The sequence below is a fragment of the Orbicella faveolata genome, unplaced genomic scaffold (assembly GCF_042242905.1).
Source record: "Orbicella faveolata isolate gen_17 unplaced genomic scaffold, um_ofav_v1 contig_1, whole genome shotgun sequence".
Lineage (NCBI taxonomy): Eukaryota > Metazoa > Cnidaria > Anthozoa > Scleractinia > Merulinidae > Orbicella > Orbicella faveolata.
Genome location: NW_028301536.1, coordinates 29,756,578 through 29,770,520, shown reverse-complemented (window position 1 = coordinate 29,770,520; position 13,943 = coordinate 29,756,578). Strand labels below are relative to the sequence as shown.

General features: G+C 38.7%; 4 protein-coding genes across 7 annotated transcripts in view; 3 read left to right on the top strand and 1 right to left on the bottom strand.

Annotated features, from left to right (window-relative positions):
* Positions 1 to 4,581, top strand: LOC110052835 (uncharacterized). Its single transcript, XM_020759027.2, has 4 exons — positions 1 to 202; positions 1,212 to 1,293; positions 2,284 to 2,393; positions 2,705 to 4,581. Exons 1-4 carry the CDS (start codon positions 167 to 169, stop codon positions 2,948 to 2,950), a joined length of 474 nt encoding a protein of 157 aa, XP_020614686.2. The 5' UTR covers positions 1 to 166; the 3' UTR covers positions 2,951 to 4,581.
* Positions 4,582 to 4,924: 343 nt separating this feature from the next.
* On the top strand, positions 4,925 to 8,576 carry LOC149118710 (uncharacterized). Of its 2 annotated transcripts, XM_089271502.1 has the most exons (4): positions 4,925 to 5,092; positions 5,954 to 6,035; positions 6,133 to 6,230; positions 6,992 to 8,576. In XM_089271502.1, exons 1-4 carry the CDS (start codon positions 5,057 to 5,059, stop codon positions 7,256 to 7,258), a joined length of 483 nt encoding a protein of 160 aa, XP_089127628.1. In that variant the 5' UTR covers positions 4,925 to 5,056; the 3' UTR covers positions 7,259 to 8,576. The 2 variants fall into 2 exon arrangements, with proteins under 2 accessions (XP_089127628.1, XP_089127626.1); XM_089271500.1 differs by lacking the exon at positions 4,925 to 5,092 and having other exon boundaries at positions 5,593 to 6,035.
* LOC110052829 (synaptotagmin-6-like) overlaps positions 8,235 to 13,943 on the bottom strand; it is a 25,946-nt gene continuing 20,237 nt past the window's right edge. For all 3 annotated transcript variants that reach the window (XM_020759018.2, XM_020759017.2, XM_020759015.2), the window contains one exon: positions 8,235 to 9,504. In XM_020759018.2, the coding sequence (XP_020614677.2) occupies positions 9,182 to 9,504 (323 nt within the window). In that variant the 3' untranslated portion in view covers positions 8,235 to 9,181. The remainder of the gene's footprint in view (positions 9,505 to 13,943) is intronic.
* LOC110052833 (uncharacterized) lies at positions 11,216 to 12,993 on the top strand. The gene has a single exon (XM_020759022.2). The coding sequence runs from the start codon at positions 11,402 to 11,404 to the stop codon at positions 12,455 to 12,457; it is 1,056 nt and encodes a 351-aa protein (XP_020614681.2). The 5' UTR covers positions 11,216 to 11,401; the 3' UTR covers positions 12,458 to 12,993.

Sequence of the window (13,943 nt, the reverse complement as noted above, 5' to 3'; positions counted from 1 at the left end):
CGGCGGATGCCTATTTTGGGATTGACGTCACACTGCGTTACCGTTTCAATATAAATTGACGCAGGCAACATCGAAATAAACCAACATCAACATCAAGCAAAGAAGTCGAGAGGAAAACTTCGTTATAATTAGTGAACTGGACACGAAATAAACTTCAGTCTGAGTCATGGTACTTCAACAGTGTCTCGCCTGTAATTTGTTGGTAAGTGAAACCAGTTTTGGTCAATCTCGATCAGACTTTGAACTACTTTCCATGATGAATACGGAATTTGTCGCATTAACTTGCCATTTCGCTGAACTGAAGGTACATCCGCGTCAATTTTGTTTCGCTGGACATAATAGAATGTAAAACTACATACTTACGTATCAGTTTCCCAAAGGAAATTGGAAGGCACATCGTCTGTAGTATAAGACATTCTGCCGTTCACGGCTTTCGTGTTCATTTATGAACAACAAATCTGAGTGTATTTTGTTTCTTTTCAAGAGGCTGTCAAAAGGCATTTACAGGATTAAAGCCTTATGATTCATTGAAGATCTACATCTAAAATACGAGCGAAAGAGCTCAGGATCATACCATAGAAGTGGCGATCAAAACGTTTTTATTCATTTTAAAGCGGCCTTTATTATGCGAAACCAACTTCCTAGAATCAAAAACTATGCTGAGACAACCAGGATAGCTTAAACGTATTTCATTTATTGTTTATTTCAACTAACTTCATTTATAAAAAAAAATAAGAATTTTGTGCTCTGTGGAAGTCAAACTTTAATTGTCAAGTGTAATAACCCACACGTCACGAAGGGCTTATTTAACTTAAAGATTTCCGAGTCCGTCGGTCGTCGTTGTAATCTGTGTCAATCATTTCCAGTCTTAACCAATATCGATCGTTGTTCAGTTTTTGACTTGTTATACTCTTAGACGTTCTTATACAATTGCAGTCTATTATTCTGGGGTCTTCTCCCAAAAAGAGAAATCTTCCAAAAAAGAAATGAATTCCGCGCATATAACTAGCGATTAGGTCGGTGACGTATCTTTCAGTTAGAATTCACCGTTCCTTCTTAATTCTTCGGTGTTTTATCCTTACCTTTTTAAACTCAGCACTTTTTTATAGTTTTGGATTACCTTCCTCTTGTAGGGAGGCCAGTCTCTATCGAAAATAACTATAAAAACTAATTGGAGGATTAACCTGTTTGGCGAATGATTCAATCTACAGATAGCAGAATTGTCAAGGTCGTGTGCGTGTGGTCACGTCCTCGAAGATGCGACTCGGTGTATTGCCGGGAAACGATTTTCAGGTATTCAAATTTTATTATATAGTTATAAAACGCTTATTTTCCTCTCCCCCGCTTGAGATAAATATTTTTATGCCTGTTCTCAGAAAAATCGTGGACTATCTTTAAAACGGAACGAAAAACATGGCACGAAATTCAGGGTAAATACAATAATATCGTAATTCAAACAACAGATTTTCCTGATCAAATTTGAGCAGTACTCTTGATGTGGTGGTTAGATACAGTCACCCTTTAAGATTTTCTTACCCAAAATTTGCCGGTGAAATCGTTTTAATCAACTTCCGCCAAAAAATGTAGTGTATTATGATCAGTATGAAGTCAAAAAGACAGTCTCGCTAAAATTTGATCTACAAATCTATTACCTGAAACATTTTTTTAGGTTTTTAGGGATCAAATTTATGGTTCTGTAATGAAGCACAGAATTTTTTTTCTACATCACACCGTTTCTCTTTTTTGCTTTGACTGAAATAGTGGATCGGAATTTACTGTGAAAAACGTATTTTAATAACATTTCAAAAAAAAAAAAAATTTACTACACACCGCAAACCGCAAAACACGTCCGCTGGTAAACCCCACTTGGCCCCGTGTCCCACTGATGCGTTTTTTATAAGTATCCGTTTTCGTCTCAACCAAAACGAAGCAAAATATTTTCGCCCACACTAGCGTTTTCGTTTTGATTTCACCTGTCCACACTAATGCGTTTTCTTTCGAAAACTGTGCAGACTTTACGATGCGTTTTGCCTATCGTCCACACTAGAACGCAGGAAAACGCAGCGTTTTCAAAAGTCTTCGTTTTCGCCTGTCCACACTAGAAACAATGCGTTTTCAAAGCAATCCACTTTTGAAAGCATTTTCGAAGGTCGTCATTTTCATCAAAGCTTCACGGAGCGTTTTAGTGTGGACGATGGGCGAAACGCATTGAATACTATGCGTTTTCAAGCGAAAACGCGTTAGTTTGGCCGGCCTGACCTCACTAGGCGTTTTTTTCACTAGAATATCGCGCCATGTTGTATTCTCGTCTGGAAACCCAAAAGAAGAAGAGAGAGGAACGAAAATATAATCCACCGAGAGCAAAACGGCAAAAGACACATGAAGAACCCGAGGTAAATATTTCTAATACCGGCGGAAGCCATTTATCGCTAAGACATAAACTCTCCGTACAGCTTTAAATTGCCCCTTTTTTTGACACAGTTGTTCATTTGTCGCTAATCTATCAAAGTATGTTAGCGAGAAATTAGATTTCGGTTATGCTTTATTGGGTTGTCATATGGCTCTGTTTCCAGACAATTCGGGTATCAACCTTATATTCGTACACAACTGTTGCTTATTACTAGATCTCCTTAACAGAAGCAAAGGAAGCGCGTAAACTTAACACAGAAATAATCTTTGTTTGTTACTCGTCTAATTTCTTCAGGACCAAATGCAAGTAGTATCAGAGCGCACCAACTTTAAGCCGGTCAAGCGAGGAACGGTGGTGAAAAAAACATCAAATAGAAAAAACACACGGAAGTCATCGTGTACACTGAAACCACATCGTGCAATTGTCAAAAGTGTAACAGTTCCACCAGAAGTGCTGTCAAGATTTCCCAGCGCACTCCAGGAAATAAACCGAAGAATAATGGGACAGAACTTCATGTGGTTAGGTTTACAATTAGAGTAGGAAAGGCTCAGAGCCGCTAGATGCCGTGACAAGAAATCCACGAAATGGAACTGGATAACCAATTCGAGAGAGTCTACATTTAAATTGGTATAGTTTCGGGTTGGTATCAGCAGGAGGCATCTTCCTGAATGCACCGTCTAGAGGAGGTGACAAATGGAAACTCCAAATTTTGCACAGTAAAGGAATACCGCAACGTTATTCAGCAGAATCTGTGAACCGTGACCATTTATCAATGGAAACGTCATAAAAGACTTCATAAATTATTAAGTTATTTTCATCTGAAACCGGAAATCTATAAGTATATTCCCGTGTGGTCGGGTTAGGTTCTTTCCCCGATTTAAGTTATTTCTAATATCAGAAATCCATAGCATCCCTTTAGTGTTAAAGCACGTTCCATCAGATTCGTAAGTAGTTTATTTTTAAATAGCCTTCATCAGCGCAGGAAGAATGGATTGGATTATTTGCAGGTGATTTTAGGACCGGCGAGGAATAAACTATGAAAGGTTTGAAAATCAAATTCGCTGCTCAATATACTCAGGAAGAGAAAAAGCAATTGTAGAAAACATGTCAGTGAATTTTCGGTTGTCTCGCCAGTCGAACCGTAGCAGGAGCTGACCGTAGCGATTATTTTAGACTTTAATGATCCTCAGCGTTGCGTAATGGTCAAGAGCGCTGCATTTGTGATCCGGAGGTCCCGAGTTCAACTTCTCCTCCCTGCCACTAGATGAATTTGTGTTTGGTGGTCCCAGATTCAACTCCTCCGCATTTTGTAACCGTAGCTAACTGGTCAGCCTCCCACCAGTTGAGATTTTTAACAAGTTTCTGTTCAATTTAAAATATTTGTGTGCTTGTTTCAGTTCACTAGTGCTAAACACTTCGACACTTAATAAAATGATTTATTATTATTTTTTATTTATCATTTTATCTAGTACAGACTAGCAATGACTATTATAACGTGTGTCTGGAATGACAATGAATTTCTCCAGTACACGTTGCCACAAAACACGTATGCCCACTCTAGCAAGCTTAAGAGCTCTGTCATTCTCTGTCGTCACGGTTATTTTAAACGCAGTGCTAGCAACAAACTTAGCTAAACCTGGCTTGAGACATCGAAATAGGTTTAAATGTGGTGAAACTTACGACAGAAGGTGCCAGAGCTAATATATTTATACGTTTTCAAATTATATAGGGAGACAATCCAGCTTTTGCCACGTGTATTTTCTTCATGCTCAATAATCTCTTGCTCACACACTTACAATATTTGCTCTCTGCTTGTTTGTTGATGTTATTGTCTTGCATACCGGGCTGTTGCTATGCCGGACTGGTTGCATTCTAACTAGCTCGGTCCGACTTCTGAGTCTGCAAGGCCGCCAACTGGTTTTTTTCGCCTGTTGTTTCAGGTTTTCGGGAAATAACAGGTGCAAACTGTCTTCTTTTCCATGATACATGCCTATCTTCTCAATGTCTGTTTGCTGACACGGAATGGCGAACAGAGTTTAAATACGTAAGACTAGTTGCTTTATCGTTGTCACTGTTAAATGCACATCATTAATCGGAACTGAAGAGAATTGTACCGTCCTTAAAAACCTGTTAACTTGTACAGTATTATACAATAAAAGTATTCAATTGCCGTTTTAGTCAGTGTCGTAAGAGGATTATAAAAGATACCGCTAATAGGACCAGCTCAACGTTGTGATATTCAATCCGTAATCTGTTGTTATTTTTGTGTTCCCGTGACTAATTAAGTATACCTTTCTCAAAATGGATCACAAACACAGCCTGTTTTCGTTTTAGTGTGTTTCAGCTTTAATTTTGCTGAATGCGATGAATATTGCGACAACCGTGACAGAATTAAATGCCTTGAATGTTTACTGCAAGAGAAGACTCGAGAGAGTGTGATGAATATAGATTTGTTTCGTCATAATGCCGATCTTGATACGTCACGGTTGTCAAGTGGCTCTTGCTATTTTTGAAACTGACGTCACACGTGGCTGGCCACAGCTATAAAGGTGCAAACACTGTCACAGAGGAGTGTCAACGTTGCCAAGCAAAGGAGGCTTAAAACGAACACTGCAGCTGAAGAAGACGAAAAAAAGCGGAGTCATAATGGTGCTTCGACAGTGTCTTGCCTGCAATATACTGGTAGGTAACCATAAGAACGAGCTACCCGAAAGCTGCTCGAGAGCTGCAGTAAATGATTATTACGACTTGTTTCCGGCCGTCCATTACAAATTTATTCCAGTTACATAATGTTTTGAAATTTTAAATTCGCTCGCACGGCTGCGACCTGCTTTGTATGAAGCGTCCGGCGTATTGCTTCGATTAAACACTGCCGCAGAAATTGCAGTTCAGTTCGCAAGATCGATCGATGCAGCTGATGCAGTGGTGATGAGACATTTCCGAGCTGAATCACACTCTGCTGTTTTCATAACGACAACTGAGTTTATCCATTTCATCAAAGTATTAGAATTAGATCGTTTGGTTCGCTGTGCAATAAAAGTAATTACGAATGCATGCAAATCTTCAAACTTTCCGTGCGGAAATTACGGACACTGGTGTGTGACATCAATGCGATCAAAGGCATTTCTGAGAACTATGCGGAAGGGGTCTGCTATCGTTTCAAATGTCAGTCAGATTGCAGATCCTTGAATCTTGTACGATCTCGAGTAAAAGATTTGGTCTATCTCAGCAATATCCCTTTCTTTCTGAGGAAACTTTTCTTTTGAAATTTAAAGATTATTGAAGCGGGTAAAATTATAAAACTATTCGCTAGAAACTGCTTCAGTCAATTTCCGTTTGCGAAGAATCGGGCTTTCCAGGTCAAATGTTATTTAACCAGAAAATCAGCATTACAGGAAATAGATCATGTGTACCTTATCACTGAGGCCGAGTGTCGGAGATATACATAGTGTCCGTCGAGTGCCAGTGAACTACAGTGGCCGATAATCTCAAATTATGAAAGTCTCAGGCATGAGCATAACTATCAAATTATCTCATTCGCAGATTACAGAATCATCAAGATCATGCGTGTGTGGCCATGTGCTCGAAGATGCCAACCGATACATTGGTGGAAAACGTTTTTCAGGTACATTTAAATAGTGTTTACTTCATGTGATGTCCACAGGAATCAAAATGTGAAACAAGTGAACTGTTCTAATGAATTATCGTCTTCGTTTTAATAGAATACCGTGCAAAGCTTTATTCTCGTCTGGAAAATAGAAGAGAGAAGAAAGAATTACGGGAAATCCGCGAGCGGACGCGGCCGCTTCAAGAAAGGAAGGTAATTATTTTCTCTACCTATATAAGAGACAATGAGCTCTTAGAACTGCAAAACATGTACAGTGCTTCCCAGACTATGCTGATTTTACTCAGTGTGTAGAAGTCACGTTTTAACATGTTAACCTCCGCCTTGCAAATTATAACTTTCGTGGAAGCCACATCTTATCTCTTCTCAAGCCACGAACTACTACTACTCATGGTCTCGTACCTCGACTCGTTCAGTTATTTATGAGCAAAACTAGGTAGAATTCTCTTTCAAACAATTTGCGAACCTGCCCAGTTGTATGAGTTTAAGAATGAGATCCATAGCCTAGACAATCTTAGTGTCTGACAAAGTCGGAATTAGTCATAAGATAAAATTCATTATAGTTTTGGTAAGAGTACCTTGTGTTGTATATTTTGCTCGGAGACATAAGCTTAATGTATAACTACCTTAAATTTGTATTGAAATAAAATTCGTGTATCGTGGAAGGGACACAAGTCGCACAAGTTCCTATCGTAGTCTTGCTCTTCCCTTCTACGATCGTCTGAAGAAGCCGTCAACCTAAGATAGTTAAAACTTCCTGTTGACAGAAATTCGAAACTAGCGACCCTGGTTTTAAGCACCTGTGAGATTTTCCTCGAAACTGGACACGGAAGTTATTTATCTCTTAGTTCTCAGTGTTGTGAACACTGAACTAACAGAAGACCACAGACAATTTAGACTGAAGATGGTTAAAAAGCTAAGAACAAAGTTGCTAACAAGTATTTTTTTTTCTCAAGAATCAAATTTCAGGAACAGATTCACGAAAGCTGAGTTTCAAACCCGAGAAACAACGATCAGCAGTGACAAGAACGCCAAACAGAAGAAAAAGAAACAAAAAAATGCCTCGCTTGCGGGCAGGTCTGTCATCGACATCAACAAAGCAGCAAGCAGGCAAAAGCACGGTTCCACCAGAACTGCTGTCTAGATTTCCCAGCGCTCTGCAGGAAATCAACCGAAGAATAATGGGACAGAACTTTCTATGGTTGGCACTACAATTGGATTAACGTTTTTTTGCAATACTGGAAGATAAACTCATGCAGCAAGCATATTATCACGTGCAGCCGAGACCCGCTGCTATCAGAACAGGAAGAGTATTGCAAAGGCACTGAATGCCACACATGCCTTCGGAACAGGAAGTCATAACTGCAATCGAAAGCCGAACTAAGAGTTTTAAAATGGCTGAAAAATGTCTCTCGACATGTATTTGAATATTCAGCCGTCAAAGCAAGTGTACGACTTATAACTGTCTTTCAATCACCTGAGATGATATTTTTAGAGTAACCTCTTTACTGGTGTTCTTCACACTCAGTGTTGTAAGCTACAATCCCGGACAAAATATTGGGACACCAAGCAAGTTGTTCCCCTCCCCCTACATACAATGTAGAAAATTGGTTTTCTTTTCCCTTTTAGTTAAAAAAAACGCGACATTTTCCAACATTGATGAGGGGAATATGTGATCCAGCTTAAATGTTCGAACTACTTTTGTCTGGGATCCTAGGCTTAAAGGTCCATTGTCAACTGACCACCTTCAGCATAGTCGGGAAAATATTCAGTTGAGGAAGATGACTTTGGTCATAGCTCGTGACATTAGAGAGATTTTGGGGACATCATAGTTATGTTAAATTGTCTGTTCATAATTTATTTTAAAATAGAAAAGTTACGATAGTAATAATATATAGCGACCGCTAACACGAGCCCGAGGTTTCTTTGAGCGAAAGTCAAGTGGATGACCGGAGGTACAGCCGTGTTTGACCACTACTCTAAGAAATCTCGGATGAGGAGTCTAGTTTTTTTAGCAGACACTAAAAAGGATTGCAGTCCAAAACCTACCAAGATTTCAGGTGTGTTTAAACGAGGAAAGAAACGGGATTATTCAGTCGTCTTGAAGGGTGTCTTATTTAACAATTAGGCCACGCCGGAGTTTGAGGTTTTCATCGCGAGCGATAGCTTCAATGTACAAAGTATTACTAGATTAAACGGTTCACATCGAAAGTTCTTTATTACATACAAAATTCGCATACAAATTCAAATTGTTGACTAACTACTGGCAAAAAACGTTTACAAACTTAAACGAGATTTTCTTCTTATTTTGCTTTCTGTCAACAAGAACAGAAAAAAATCGTAACCCATTGAACGATGTAACCATCTCTTCCGGGTTTTAGATTCTTGATTGTAAAGACCGCTGATCAGGATACTGCAGAGCGCAGTTTGCAAAAGATTTGTTTCGGAGTGCTAAACCAACGTGTAAATACAGTTGTAAATCATATAAATACATAAATAACTAAACTAACAACCAGGCAATAAATTTCGTTGTTTGGTCTATTTTCCCAATCTCTCAGTTACTCGACCACATAACCGATAAGATGCGGTCCTTGGACCAAACTTTCTTCTCCAAATTATCACATGGTACATCAAAGAAGTTGTTTCAAATAGCAAATATTTCGATACCTTACAAACCGTTCCCCGAAAAACTCCAACTGAATTCATTTAATTAAAAGCAGTAACTCATCAAATTTACCGTTTATGTCGTTCAAAAACTTTGGCTATAGCAAAATATTTTATAAAACCCAAACATTACGCTGGATATGCAAGTATATATATTAGAATATAAACAGTTAAAAAAAAAAAGTTCAAAAAATACCCCAATAAATTACATTCATTTTTCAGAAATTTGTTGAACCATTAATTTGACCCTTCTGGTCAGGTCTGAAATTGTATTTAACTTGATTTTCAAAATGTTCAGTGGTATATATACAACAAGAGCAATCGAACCTCGAGCGCTATCATATTGTATTTAAATAACATTTGACCTCGTTCGCGTCCAGTTTACCGAGGTAACAAAAAAACCAGAGGTATTGGGACTGAAAAGAACATTTAGTCACAGAAGCGTTACTGGTAAATTTTCTGATGATATTCTTGATCGTCAGTCACGACTTTACCAGTGGATGCCACTGAGCAATGGGTTTCCTGGGAGTTGTCATCATACAGTTCCAGTGATGCAAACCAATGCTTGTCTGGGCATCAGGTCCTACAATTGTCTTGCCAATGGTTCGGGTCTGAGGCCGCCTCCCATCTCCGTGGTATGAGTCGAGCACGCGCACTAGCAAGCTGACGTCACTTAGGCGATCGATTGGGACATCAAAGACGAACGCCTCGTTATAGACCGGAAGTAGGGTGTTTCTTGCTACAGAGGTCTTGGTTTTTTTCATTTGCCGACCGGCCAGCATCAGGGAGACTTTGACAAATGGACCTTCAGGGATTTAAAAGAATAATAGATTAAACGCCAATCACTTTCATCTGCATTACAATACGGACACTATATATTAACAGAAAGTCACCAATGTGAACTGGTAATGCGACAGGAAAAATAGAACACCCACCTGTAACAGACTTAGTGTAACCCAGCCTGGATGGCATCCCCCCGCCACACACACACACACACACACTCACTCTCCCCGTCTAGGTGGGTTGTAATATTTAGAAGTTTCCGAGATATTTAGAAAATAGAGATATTTTGAGAATTTAAGGATATCTAGAAATACTCAGAGCTTTTCTATGGCTGAGCCCTGTGTTTTCCTCGCTATTTTCTTGCACCAATACTCAGTTCTAAGCCTGAACAATCCATTTCAGCAATCCCACGTGCAAAATGTCTCCCATATCACTAAAAGCAATAAAGCAGCAATCATCCAAAATGGCGGACGCTGGTAACCAATGGTAACATCGATGCGCCTGAATCCTTTCCTTTACCCTTATTATTGCAATAAAAATTGGAAAATTTTGAAATATTTGGCTTAAGGTTATTCAAAATCGGTTTATTTTTTTAAACAAAACTGAAATATTGAGGGGTTTTCTAGATATTTTCTAAATTTGTGTGATATTTAATTTTTTTGAGGATTTCCGGAAAGATATTTACTAGAGATTTATATAAATAGAGGGGTACACGTGTCTCATGATCGAGGTTTTGGGTCGCTGAAAAATGTCCTAGATACGGAGGAAAAACGCTTAATTTATACACTTCTATTGTTATAATGGCCGATTTCGGCCGGGTCTTCAATGTTGTTCAACGTCCTTTCATGGTTCAACCGTAGAACCATTTTAGCTGACCTGGTAACGTTTTCAACATCCAGGCTTCACCAGGTTTGTTATATGTTACAGAGGATAGGGATCGTTGGCTATGCCCCATGCTCTTGCTAGGATCAGTTTACATACATGTAAGCATACACATGCATTATCTTTCAGACATTCGTTTGTTTCAGATATTCGCACACACGTTTCACAACTTTCATGTTCTTAATTTAGTGACACGAATTTAATTACTTGTGCGTCTTACAAATTGTATTGGTAGCCTTACAAATGTAAGAGAGCATGTTGTTTCCATAGGGATTTAAGTTCAGGGTAAATATTGACATGTGATAAAGGTAACCTGCGAAAAACAACCCGTCCTTAGATTGACACAAAAACGGTTTAATTTTAGAACGCCCTCGGTTGGTTGAAAACGGGGTTTTAAAATGACTATTTTTTCCTTTTTTTTTTCCATAGAAAAGCTTAATTTCCATAAAGATTAATCAGTTCTTTCAAAAATTACTCTTTAAATTGAAAATAGACAAGGCTTCTCTTGTTACGAAGTACGAGATAATTTGTCGAGTCAGTAAAAACTTCAATATTGAAAGACAGACAGTTTATTGTTATTCCAGCTGAAAGATGGATTTTGGTCAAGAAACCCATTAAAAGTTAAAAAGTAAATATGCTTCGCTTAAAAAATAATACTGCGAACCTTAACAGATTTTAGTCCTTAAAATGGATTTCTCTGAAAAAGTATCTTTTCTTTTTCTGTTATTCACTGCTGGATAAGAGTTGTGGATAGGCGTTTTAATGATCAGCGGTTGAGCACAATGGCAGCTGCATGTGATCATTGTTACATGTGCAGTGAAGTGAACTGCAGTCTCATTTGAATTGGAAATTGAAATTGTCCACGAGTGAGGACCAAAATAAAACAAAAACACCTAACACAACATCTAAATGTGCTTGACACCTGAGTCGAAACTGAAATGTACTCGAGCGTGACACGATGCAATATATACAATGGTGCCGAGAAGCTAATACAGAGGTTCTGACAACAGTAAGAATATTATTTTTTTTCAAAAACAATGCACATGGCTGAACACACAGGAACAGATATCGACGACAACGATCATAAATTTGAATCTTTTCAACCGATTGAAGAATTAGACATTCACGCTCCGATCGTCGGATACGAAGTTGTGGAAGCAAGAAAACGATTTACGGTGTACCAGATCTTTGTGCAACTGGCAGGAGAGCGAAGCTGGCATGTTTTCCGACGATATTCCGACTTCGTTCGCTTGGACGAAGGATTGAGAAAGCTCTTCCATGATTTTCACGGCATCCTTCCACCTAAAAAGTATTTTGGGGACAATTTTGATCCTGCTTTCATCGAAATGAGAAAGCAAGGACTTCAAGAGTACATCGACAACGTTATCATAAGACAAGACGTTATATCAGCACGGCCGGCTGTGGAGTTCTTTTGCTTCGACGATCCACCCGGACCGCACGATAGCCTTGAAGAAAGTAGAGCGTTCATTGAAACGTTAGAAGACACAGTGAATGAGATGAGGAACAGACATCAGGAACTAGCGTCGGAGATCAGGCTGGTGAAGTCCCAGCTTCGCCAGTCTCAAGCACAGAAGCAAGCGCTTTTGATTGCATTGCGGTCCGAGCGCGTGTTGAATGGAAAACCATCGCACGACGACGACGATTTTCAACTTCTGTCTGAGTATGCGAGACTGCCAGAGGTGGCACAACTTGATTTCAAACTTTTCTCGAGGAGTAATTTAAGAATTAACGAGGAAACCTCGCGGCAAACGCATCGTTTGAGATCCAACCGGTTTCCAACTTCCACAGCAGCTAGTCAATGGGATCTTCGAGTTGCGACGGCTGAGGGATTGGCTAAGCGAACGCCACCTTTACAAGGTAGAAGGACACGTTCTACCTCAGATCTATCACATTCAAGAAATCATAGAAAGCGAAATCTGACCCATTTGCCTTCAAACTCAGGCAGCCGTGAAGATTTGACGTTATTAGACAAATTTATGACCCAAAGCACGGAGGCACTGCAATTTATAAGAAACAGTGTTCGACAGAGATTAGGTTCAGGTACGCAACCCACCATGGCGGCTGATGAATAAAACGAAATCATGTGGTTTTAAGTTTTTGTTCCTACAGTTTAATGTTACCCTTCAATTTTGCAGTCAAGCGAAAACGAAGGACAAACAAATGGAAACTCTTCCTTCCAGGTTTTACTGAACAAATGCTTTGCGAGAACTACAATATAATAAATTGCTGATATTGGCTTATGGCATACGCAATTTGATGAAAATACATCCACCGTAATATTGAGGAGAAAAACCGCAAAAGTTATACTTCAAATGAAAAGAAAGTACAAAACATTACAGTCAGAAATTTAATACTTGCATGCGAAATGAAGCTCACATTCATGTTGCAAGGGTGTAACAAATGCCAATGAATTAAAAATTAAGCATCTTTTCGAGAGAAACAAGAATCTTCCACCAATTTCGAAGTGATGCTAAGTTCTCTTTCTAGAACTATCAAGGTGCACGACACTTTGGCATAAATGGTATTCCACAGCTTCAGATCTCCGTGCAAACGAAGAAAGATTGAATATTTTCGTGCCAACTCGGTAAATAAAAAAAGGACTAAACCAGACGAACGTTTAACATATCAAGGGAGGGAAGAGTTTGTACCTGCTGTTAATATTGTATATTAATCATGCCAAGAACCGCGTACCATTAAAATGTACTCTTTCCAAAAATAAAACTCTGATTAAAAAGGGTCTTCTCGAAAGCTAGAAGTTTTTTTTTTTTTGCTTAAGAAGTCAGGTGTACACAAAGAATTTGGAATAAGGCAATATCTGAATTGCTTGCTTCTACAATATAACGTGGCAACGACTCATTGGAAATATGAATTAATTACTTTAAAACAATAGATAATAACTCCGTTCAGATGAATTGGCCTGCGGGGACAAACAAGATGAATAAAAATACAGTTCTATATTATTATTGCGCCGCAAGAAATTAAAACATTTCACAAAATACTCCAGCTGAGAGACCTTACATTGGGACAATTGTTGTGTTTTTGTGGTCAAAAAATATCAAATAAATCTGGTTGATTTTGAAGGGAAGTAATAATGAATAAATACACAAAAAAAGGTAGAGCTGTTAAGAAGGGGCGTGAAAAGGTCATGTTTGTGAGTTTTGAATTTGAGTGAGTTTTGAATTTCATTAAATCTAACAACAGACTTTGCTATGAATAGTACCTAGATCTTCTGAGACTTGTTAAACATCTATTTGTACAGGTTACGAATGAATTAAGCGTTAATACCTAAGGATTTTTTTTCGGTGAACCCTTTGACTTCTAAATAGGTCAATTTCGATATATTAAAGTTCTACCTTGGCTATATTGATTCTGTAGACTCTCCTAGGTTAATTATCGTCGAAAATTTCTTTTAATACTAAAATGCACGTGCGGAGAGTTCAGTGGTAGTGTATCAAGAAAAAACATTCCCCACTCGCTAATTTTCGGCGATATTCTTATTACGTCTCTGCTTGACTGTGCATTGTTATTAGATATTGGTCAAAATAAGAAGTTAAACAG